General features: G+C 35.2%; 2 protein-coding genes and 1 long non-coding RNA gene across 4 annotated transcripts in view; all 3 read left to right on the top strand.

Annotated features, from left to right (window-relative positions):
- LOC104780111 (proteoglycan 4-like) overlaps positions 1 to 1,098 on the top strand; it is a 3,209-nt gene extending 2,111 nt beyond the window's left edge. Inside the window, exons 3-4 of one of the 2 annotated variants that reach the window (XM_010504576.2) lie at positions 50 to 462; positions 561 to 1,098. In XM_010504576.2, the coding sequence (XP_010502878.1) occupies positions 50 to 462; positions 561 to 809 (662 nt within the window). In that variant the 3' untranslated portion in view covers positions 810 to 1,098. Of the gene's footprint in view, positions 1 to 7; positions 463 to 560 lie in introns of both variants that reach the window. The other variant, XM_010504577.2, reaches the window with a different exon arrangement.
- On the top strand, positions 2,160 to 3,913 carry LOC104780110. The gene is made up of 2 exons (XR_766650.2): positions 2,160 to 2,832; positions 3,499 to 3,913. It is a non-coding gene; the product is annotated as an uncharacterized LOC104780110 (long non-coding RNA).
- Positions 5,032 to 6,902, top strand: LOC104780109 (uncharacterized transmembrane protein DDB_G0289901-like). Its single transcript, XM_010504575.1, has 2 exons — positions 5,032 to 5,468; positions 5,551 to 6,902. The coding sequence occupies exons 1-2, from the start codon at positions 5,118 to 5,120 to the stop codon at positions 6,730 to 6,732; spliced, it is 1,533 nt and encodes a 510-aa protein (XP_010502877.1). The 5' UTR covers positions 5,032 to 5,117; the 3' UTR covers positions 6,733 to 6,902.

Raw genomic sequence — 10,103 nt, 5'->3', positions numbered from 1 at the left:
AAGGAAGAATCCAACAGTCAAAGTGGAACTCCCACTGGCACCCCTTCTGGTTCGACTCCTACTGATAGTGAAACCTCTGCTCAAGGAAGTGCTACTTCTCAAAAGAAAGAATCCAGCAGTGTGGGTGATTCTTCTCAAACCAATGAAGAATCCAACACCGGAAGTAATTCTTCTGAAAAGAAGGAATCCAAAAGCCAAAGCTCATCTACCACCACATCAGTTAAAGAGGTTGAGAGCCAAACATCCTCGGAAGTCATGTCTTTTATTTCAAATCTTGAGAAGAAGTATTCACACAATGCAGAACTCAAAGTCTTTTTCGACAAACTAAAGACTTCCATGTCTGCTTCCTCAAAGCTTTCTACCTCAAATGCACAAGAATTCGTCTCTGGGATGAAATCTGCTGCTTCCAAACTATCAGAGGCCATGATGTTCGTGTGTTCAAGGTTTAGCCAATCCCAAGAGGTGCGTAAAATATAATATCATCTTTTCGAATTCTTATATTATGATTTTTCTTTGATAATAATAAAGTCATTTGTGTTATATATGTTTTGGAATGATAGACCAAGTCCAACATGGAAACTTCCCAACAACAAGTGTTGAAGACTCTCAAGGAACTACAAGACATCAACAGCCAAATCGTAAGTGGAAAGAAAGTGACATCAACACAAAAGACAGAGCTTAAGCAGACGATCACCAATTGGGAACAAGTCACAACCCAATTCGTTGAGACCGCTGCTTCTTCAAAGTCATCTTCATCTTCATCTTCATCTTCTTCTCATGGCAGTGTAAAGATAGCCCAGACGAACTGAGTTGAAAGCCTAAGCACCATCAATGAACCCTAAATCAGCAAGAAAGACAAACTAGTACCGCCAAATATTTTATTTTAGTATCTTACTAGAGATTTTGTTTTCGCTTTTTAAATAATACTAAGATTGGTATAGGCCAGCAATGGCTATAAACCAACGTATGCAAGTAAAAAAAAATTACTCTGTAAAAAATAATTATAGATTGTAAGCGCTCTGTATTGTTGTTAACATGCAGAAGTGAGTAAGACCCATTAAAGGGATTTTGAATAATTTTCTTCTCCTTTAAATTTAAGTATGTATAGTAGTAAATAATATTCTTCTTATGATGCATTTAACCAAACTATACACAGAAACTTGAAATAAACTATACTTATATCTTATGAATCAAATTCATGGTTTATCATAAGGAAATTGAGTTAGATGAGCATTATAAATATACTAGCAATATTTCTTATTAGGTGACATGTTCCATTCCCCAAAGAAGTCTCTCTTTATCTAACTCTCCATGCCCTGCGACATTTACCTCACATTTGTCGGTCCCAACAAGAGTTTGGCTCTCCAACTCTTACCATTTCCGTCATCAGTATGCTCAAAACTTCAAAACCCTTAACATACATGGTCCGTACGTGATGTATGACTAATTAGATAAAGTTTCCACTCTTTCTTTCATTGTAGATTACAATGACTACATTATGATGTTGTTTTTTTTTTGTTTACAAACAGATGCATGTCTACATTTTGAATACATTTTTTTTTAATTATATTTCCAAAAATGGTATGAGCGAGTAGCCTGTATTAATATTTATCTTTATTAAGAGGCAAAACTACTTTCGTTAATATGAGACTACTTTAATATACTACTAGGTATTAACCTGGGTTATCCGCAGGCTGAATTCTTTTTTTTTTTGATAAAAAATTGTTATAATTTATTTTGTTATTATATTATTTATTAATTTTTAAAATTTTAGCTGTTAAACTGAATTGACAGAGATTTTCTTTGATTAGATTTTTAATAATATTTTTTTAAGCACGAATTAGTTTAGATTCGGATAGATTTTATTTATTTTTTAAATTTTCTTTAATTTTGTAGATCTAATTTAATTTGATCTTATACAAATTTTTTTGTTTATTTATAATTAATAAAGATTAATTAAGTAATTATATTTTTCTAATAGCAAGTGAATGTAATTTTTTACATATTTTAAGGTTAATTTCATATTTGTACTTCCTAATTAATATAGTAAAATTTGTTTAATTCAGTTTTTGATTTATATATTTTTTCTAATATATTTTTCTTTTTAAAAAACTTTCCCTATTGTTTTCTCTGATAACTAGAGCTAGAGAAGAGTAGTCTGCTGCCCTTTGCAATCTATAGAATCAAGGTTATTCCAGAGACTTCTCTGATTTGATATTTTTAATGCTTCTGAGTTTCAACCGTCCGAACCTTTGATCTGTAATCTTTTCGGTACCCGAAATCAACCTTTAATCCATTCCAATTTTTTTCCATTTTTAAATACCTCATTGTCCTAAAAGGTAATTGAACTTGAGGCATCAAGGAACCAAACCCTTTGTACTACCACTAAGGCACCAAGGTTTTGGTTAGTGTAGAGTATATTGGATTGGAACCTAAGGTCATCCCCATCAAAGAATTTAATGAGTTGCTTAGGAGTTGCTAAAGTATTTTTACAGATTAAATTTAATTCTTTTTGTATGATTTAGCTTAGGATCGATGGTTAGGTAAGATGTTTTAGATTTGTTCAGAAACTTGGGTGTGTCAGTTTTTGATTGGATGAGTGAAAAATAAAGTTTTTTTTTTGTTATGTGGTTTTCTCTCTCTCGTCTCTCTCCCGATGGATGGCAATACTCCACATAGAAGAAGCCGAGAATTGATTTCACCGGAGGCATCATATCTCCACTGTAAGAGACACTATCGACGATCTCGGTTCATCAATCCGGGAGCCAATTGATTGACCAAATCGGAAATTTTAGTTGCCAAATCTCCAACGGGGTGGTTCAATGATGCTGTGTAAGTTTTTTTCTTGGTCAAAATCTGATTGATTTCATATGTAGATGGGCATGCATCATAGTTTTATGGATGAGAAGAATTAGGGTTCTACAAATTAGAATCGATTTTAGCAAAATTATGGTTGTATGATGATAGCTGTTTGAGTTGAAACTTATTTGTTTGTTTGTATACTTGCGTTTTATACTTTGTCTGATGATAAGAAACCATGTGTTTGATAGATGTGAATCAAACACTACCAATAGGAGCCAGTGAACCAAACAAAAATAGACAAAACAGAAGACCAAGAACACTAAAATTAGGAGCCAATGAAACTCTTTTCATTTCGTTTTTGATCTCTATTGCTGTGTGGTTTTGTAACATTGCTCAGTAGACTTCTTATTGAAACTGTTTTGATTGATGGGTTTAGTTTGACCAATTTTGTGGTGACTGTTTTGTTTTGATTTCTGTGGTGACCAATTCTGACCAATTCAGTAACATTGATCTCAATTTTGATTTTGTTTGACCAATTATGTTGTGACTGTTTTGCTCGGTAGACTTCTTATTGAAACTGTTTTGATTGATGGGTTTCTTACTTGGATGTTTTGTTGTTCAATATTAACTTTCTATTGGGTTATTGACTATGCATTTTACTAATTACAATGAGCTCTCGTCTTGTACACTTTGCAGGCTGCTGATTCTCAAGTTGTTTCAAATTTTGATATACAGGATATCTTTAACTAAATAAACAACATGTGTTCAGATTAAAGATTACACTACAACAATCTCTCTCATGGAATTCTTCGATTGTCCGCAACAATTCTCTCTCTCTTGGATTCCATCGCGATTTACTCGGCGTTCCGCGAGCTACTCAGTTTCGACAGAGTTTGAATTCTTGGAATCCAATTCTAAAGAGCTATGGTTTGTGATTTTTGTGTTCAGATTGATATCTTGAAAGTGGAGCGGATTTGGTGAAACATAGAGATCCATCTTCTGTTGCAGGTTTTTATTTCTATATTGGTTGTGTTCTTGCTTTTATTATAAAGAACTATGCAATCTCTTGTATTATGTGTTTTTTTGTATCAATATAGTGATACTCACTCTTGTTTACAAATGAAGCAATGGACTTGTAAAGTCATGAAAAATATACTCTTGTTTGGTCTCCATTGCTTCATCTCTCTTTTTTACTTCTAAAAATACAACATATGATGCATAGATGGACGTCGCTTTATTCATGATCTACCAAAATTAACTTGTTGTGTATTCACTTCTATTCGTGATGTTCTTCATCCTTCATTCGTGAGGAACATTGGGTTTGTTGCTGAAGTAGTGATGAGTGGAATGACCCATTGAAGGCAAAAAGCTTGAAGCTTTCTTCACATCTGATGCATGGTTTGGTTCATTGCAATGGTTTTGGTCATTTGCTCTGTATCTCTCTACACATTGTTTAGTGATTTTGAGATTGAATCACATAAATTTTGACATTATTATAAACTTTTTGTTTTTGGGTTTCTTTGTTAAACCATGATTGAATTTGAGTATTTCTTTTCAAGAACCCCAAATTTAAAAACCTTCAATGGACCCGTGAAATTTTGAAGTTTCTTAAGAAGTTCTTATACTAACTTTTTTCAAGATTAATAGTAAAATATGTTTTTAGCAAACTTTGTTTACATCCATTGATGGAGATGCCCTAAGGCCTTGATAAGTAGGATTATAGTAAAGTTGTATAGCAGCATGCATGGAACATAATTTACGTGTATACATATATACTAGTTACAAATGTATATCTGAAATATTTTAGATCGCAGCACATGAAAATAGTTGTGAGATTACGATAGTATGTCATTAGTTAATTTAACTTTGCAATTTAATCTAGTAATGACTATCCTTAATTACGTGCCCGGATGTAATTAATAAGCATTCAAAAGATTCTATCATTTCTACAAAACATATATTGCATTGCATGGATAGTACTTTAATGTTATAAGTTATGTGTGAGGTAAATTTATTTACTAAATAAAGAATGATATACACTACTGCCACAATTTACAACACACAGTTTGCCGTCCAAATCGGTTTGGAACATGAAAACAATTAATAGTCTCTTTGGCTATTCTCTCGCGACCGTAAATGAATCCACCAATTTCTCTTACTCAAATTTAGAATTTTTAAGCATTTATATAAGTCGAGTTCTCTCTTAGAAATTAAATCATTCAAGAAAAACCCAAAAAAAAAAACTAAACATAAACTTAAAAAACCAAAAAAAAAATAGAAATCCTTCTAATATTGTTTACCCATCTGATAAGAAAATGGCTAGGTTTCCTATAGAGATATGTCTGATGTTGATACTAGTAGCATCAAGTACCATATACGAAGCGCAAGGGACGTTCTTATTAAGGCATTACATGAGGAAGTTTCCTAAAATGTCCCAAGATTTTGAGCCTTTCGCTTACAAGGGTATGCTTAGTTTTGTGGACAACCTTGAGAGTATGTGTCCATTAAAAGGAGAGTACAAGGACTTCTTCTCAAAGCTGAAGGCTTTCATATCCTTTATAAACACCGCAAAAGGGTCGTCTTCGGAGTTCCAGTCTCAAATGAAATCACAATCTGAGGGTCTCTTCAAGGCAATCTCTGCTTTAGGTGTCAAAGGAGGATCATCGGTACGCAAGAATTTATATTTTATTATTGTTCACATGATGAGTGTTAGAGCATGTTAAATATTGTTTGTTGGTTTTGTGATAGGCGGATACGAGCAAATTGATCGAGAGTTTGATGTCAATGGGAAAAACTTTTGCTGAATTTAAGAGGAGCGGTGCAACAACGATGACCAGTGAGCAAAGAAGAGAGCTGGTCATATCTATGTCAAAATGGGCACAAGTGATTGGTCAATTTGTGAAAACCGTTGGCGAGAAGAGTGGTGATGGCGGAAATATTGATCTTTCATCTATTCTTGGCATTGGAGGCTCTGGTGGTGACAATGGAAGTCCAAGCTCTGATACCAGTTTCCCCTCGACCGACGCTGGGACTCCTACCAACAGTGGAAGCTATCCTGACAGCACCGGTGACAGTGGAACCTCAGCTGGTGGACCGAGTGGAAGTACAACTGATTCAGGAGATGGAAGTATGGGTGATACGGGTAGTGGAAGCACTGCTGGTGGCCCAAGTGGAAGTACAACTGATAGTTTAATGGGTGCCGGAGGTGGAGCTGCTGCCGATGGCGAAAACGGTCGAACTGCTGCCGGTGGCGAAAACGGTGGAGCTGCTGCTGGTGACGAAAGCGGTGGAGCTGCTGCCGATGGCGAAAGCCGTGAAGCTGCTGCGGGTGTCGAAAGCGGTGGAGCTGCTGCGGGTGGCGAAAACGGTGGAGCTGCTGCCGATGACGAAAGCGGTGGAGCTGCTGCCGATGGCGAAAGCGGTGAAGCTGCTGCGGGTGTCGAAAGCGGTAGAGCTGCTGCGGGTGGCGAAAACGGTGGAGCTGCTGCCGATGGCGAAAGCGGTGAAGCTGCTGCCGATGGCGAAAGCGGTGGAGCTGCTGCCGATGGCGAAAGCGGTGAAGCTGCTGCTGGTGGATCAACTCAACGTACTGAAAGTGGTGGAGCAAATTCAATGGGTGGCGCAACTCAACGTACTGAAAGTGGTGGAAGCGCTGCTGTCGGTGGTGAGAGTGAAACTGAAAGTTCAATGATTGGTGGAGGTGCCTACATAGATTCTACAGGTGGAAGTCCTGCCAGTAGCCCCTCTGCTGGTGGCCCGAGTGGAAGTACAACTAAAAATTCGATGGAAGGTGTTGCGGGTGGCAGTGCAACTGTTACAAGTTATCAAGCTGCCAACTACCAAAAGACACACTCAAAATCGTCAGGCAAAAGCTCCTTTAGCCATTCTTTAGAGGAGAAAAACTCTGGAGGTACCAATGCTGACTCGTAGATTCAGACCCGTAGAAGTCAAAAATTTATTAATACTATATTATTTCAATAAAGAGATGGCCCTGCTTAGTACAGCGAGCTGTAGAATGTTTTGTCGTAAGTCTATTAATTACAGACACTCAATACTAGAGAAATTACAAACATGCGTAAACTGCATGGATATCAAATTAACTCTCTCTCTCTCTTTTTTTAATATTTTTGTTGTAAAACATATTGATACAAGAAATTTTGGTTAATTATCGACATGATACATTGAGTAAAAATTTTGTAAAACCTCGAGCATGAGAAGTTTATTTAATAAACACATTAAATCAAAATTTTGATCCTTATCATCATGTTTTATTCTCTTTTAATTTTTTTTTCCCAAAATTTTATCCTCATTTAGTATCCCCTTTTTAAAATTATTATTGGTGATATAAACTTGACAAGATCTTTTAGAAGAGCCCAAATAGTCAAATAGAATAGGCAAGAGACATACACACTAAAAGAAATTGTCCATATTCTAATAGTACTATCTTGTTTTATCCCTCTTGTGAATTGTGATTAGTAAAAATATAGAAAACAATACATGTCTTACCAAACAATACATGTCTTATCCCTTTTGATAGGAAATTTTTGTTTTACAAAAATATCCTTCCAATTTTTTTCTGTAGGTCGCAGAATTGTTTTTTTATTTAATTTTTTTAAAGTATGTCATTCAGTTGTCACAGATTTTATATTCGTGGCAGATTTTATTATTTACGACAGATTTTTCCACGACAGATTTTTTATTTTTGACAGATTTTTTGTAGTTCGTTATGACAGATTTAATTTTACTCACAGTTTTTTGTTATACGACAGACTTATTGTTGTTTTTACCACAGACTTTCATACTGTACGACATATTTTTTTATTTTACCAAAAAACTGCGGCATAGTGGCAGATTTTTAATTTAAAAAAGAAATCCTTGATTAACCCACAGTCGAATTATTGTTGTTTCATGTTATGGCAGATTTTGGTTTATGTTATGACAATTTTTAGTTTTTTTTTTAAAAAACTGTGGTTTACTAACAGATTTTTTAAAGAAAATAACATTTGCTAGAATGACTTTAAGAGTGTTTACACATTTATTTACGTTTTTACAGAATTTTTTAAGTTATGACAGATTTGTTTGAAATTTGTATGATGACAGATTTATTTTTAAAATCTGTATAGTGACAGATTTATTGTTTCTTTTTTTGAGTTATGACTGATTTGTTTTAAAAATCGTATGCTGACAAATTTTATGAATGTCATAACATATATGTTTTTAAATCCTTATAATGAAAGATTTATTGTTTTGCTTTGGTGTCCAATATTTATTGAATAAACTGATTTATTTTGTTACTAAACGGCAGACTTAATATATATATGACAGATTTTTATGATACTTGCCATATTTGTCATCGAAACCATATAATTATTAGGGTTATAGATTAGGCAACAGTTTCCTTAACATTCGCGATCTCCATCGTCGGTTTCCTTAACATTCGCGATCTCCATCGTCGCCTCTATTTTTTTCCTTTTGTGTTCTTTATCCAATCAATTCCGATGGTTTTTTTTTCTTTTGGGATCATCTAAGATTCGGTTCTGGGTTCTAAATCTTAGTGGGTTTTCTCTTCACTTTTTCTGTTTTGGGTTTGTGACCGTAATTTCTCACGTATCAAAGAACTGGATGTCACATGGAGCAAGTGATTCTCGTATGTGGTAAGTGGATCTTTGAGGAATCGAAATGGTTGTTTGCTGTGGATAATAAGAGAGGTTGTCGAATTCTAGAGTGTAACAACAAAACGAGTTATGATTATTGTATTCAAATGGTATATGAGGATTTCTGTTTGGATGACAAAGTATATGATGTTGGGTTGAGTTACAAGATTTCGAAGATGCTTTTACAGAAGTTACCGAGTGATACACCTCCAGTATTTATTGGTAATACACGACAGTTTCACACGTTTTTGGGGCAACTGAAAAGGGATACTTTACGACTTTGTGTTGAAGTGAAGGAAAAAGTTGTGTGTGAATCGAATCAAAAGTGCCCTTTAGTTGATCCAACGTTACATAGGAAACGTTCAAGAAACGAGGAAAATTTAGTGGAAGATGTTTATGTTGAAGATGTTGTCGCTAAGGAAGATGATGATGATGCTGACGACGACGAAACTAGATTCGATTATTGTGACGATTCTGATGGAACAGATTCTGACGATGAGAACTTTGCCAACTGAAACTGACTACTTTTGTGGTGTGGTGGTTGAATGATGTATGGAATGATGACTTATGAATGAATGGATGTCAGGGTGTTTCAATTCCCCTTATGCAATTGTAGTATAAGAGGTGTCAATCCAATCTGAGTGTTTGTGAACAATCAAGATGTGCATATGAGTCTAAGTCAAGCCAGATGTAAAGGTTGTTTGTCACTAACAATCCTATGATGAAATGGAAAGTGCAGAAAGTAAAACTACAAGAACTAGGAGGTAAATGCAAATGGAACAGAGTGATTATGACAAACAGAAATAGAAACTATGGAAATGCAAGTATTGAACTAATGCAAGGTAAGTAATGAACATGATACTAAATGAATGCAACAGAAATGCAACTAGGGTGAAACAGGACAAACACAAATCATAAACACAAGTTCTGGGTTGGAACTCGAGCAAGCACTCGATCGAGTGCTGATCGAGTGCAGGGTCGAGCTGGACAAATACGCAAAACAGAGCAACACAAGAAAAACAGAGCAATACCAAAACGAATCAAACAACGATCAAACAACAGGATTTAAGCTAAGAAATCAATAAACAAGGAAGGTCTTGAGGAGGGATTCATGGGCTGGACTATGATTGAGGTCATCTAACTTGGTCAACAAATCTCAAACAACTTGAGCTAATCTCTAGACATATATTTCTAAGACATGTTTAATCCACTCTCATGGCAAGAAACAATCAAACTCATGCATCTCTAGACTTGTTCTCACAAAGTAAAGAATCTACACAAGCAGGCATTAAGCAATATGTCAAAAATCAAACAAGACTTCTAATCTCTTAGCAAGCCTAATGATAATCTCTAGATCTAGCCTTATCTATGCTCCTTAGACATTGGTGTGATGCTAAGAGGCTTGAAATCAGATCCTACCCTCTCAGATATAGGATCAGCATTAAGAACATCTAGCCTAGAAGAGATCTACAACAATAAGGCTTGACCAAATCAAACAAACCACAAACACAGCCCATCCTAACCCATCCTCAAGATCCTAAGCAACTACTCACAAGAACACATGATGAACATCAAAGTCATAAACCCAGAAAATGATGAAACTTGCATGATTAGATAGATAAAGCAAAGATCTACAATATTGAAGAA

The sequence above is a fragment of the Camelina sativa genome, chromosome 4, assembly GCF_000633955.1.
Source record: "Camelina sativa cultivar DH55 chromosome 4, Cs, whole genome shotgun sequence".
NCBI classification, from domain to species: domain Eukaryota; kingdom Viridiplantae; phylum Streptophyta; class Magnoliopsida; order Brassicales; family Brassicaceae; genus Camelina; species Camelina sativa.
This window is presented reverse-complemented; position numbering and strand designations above follow the sequence as displayed.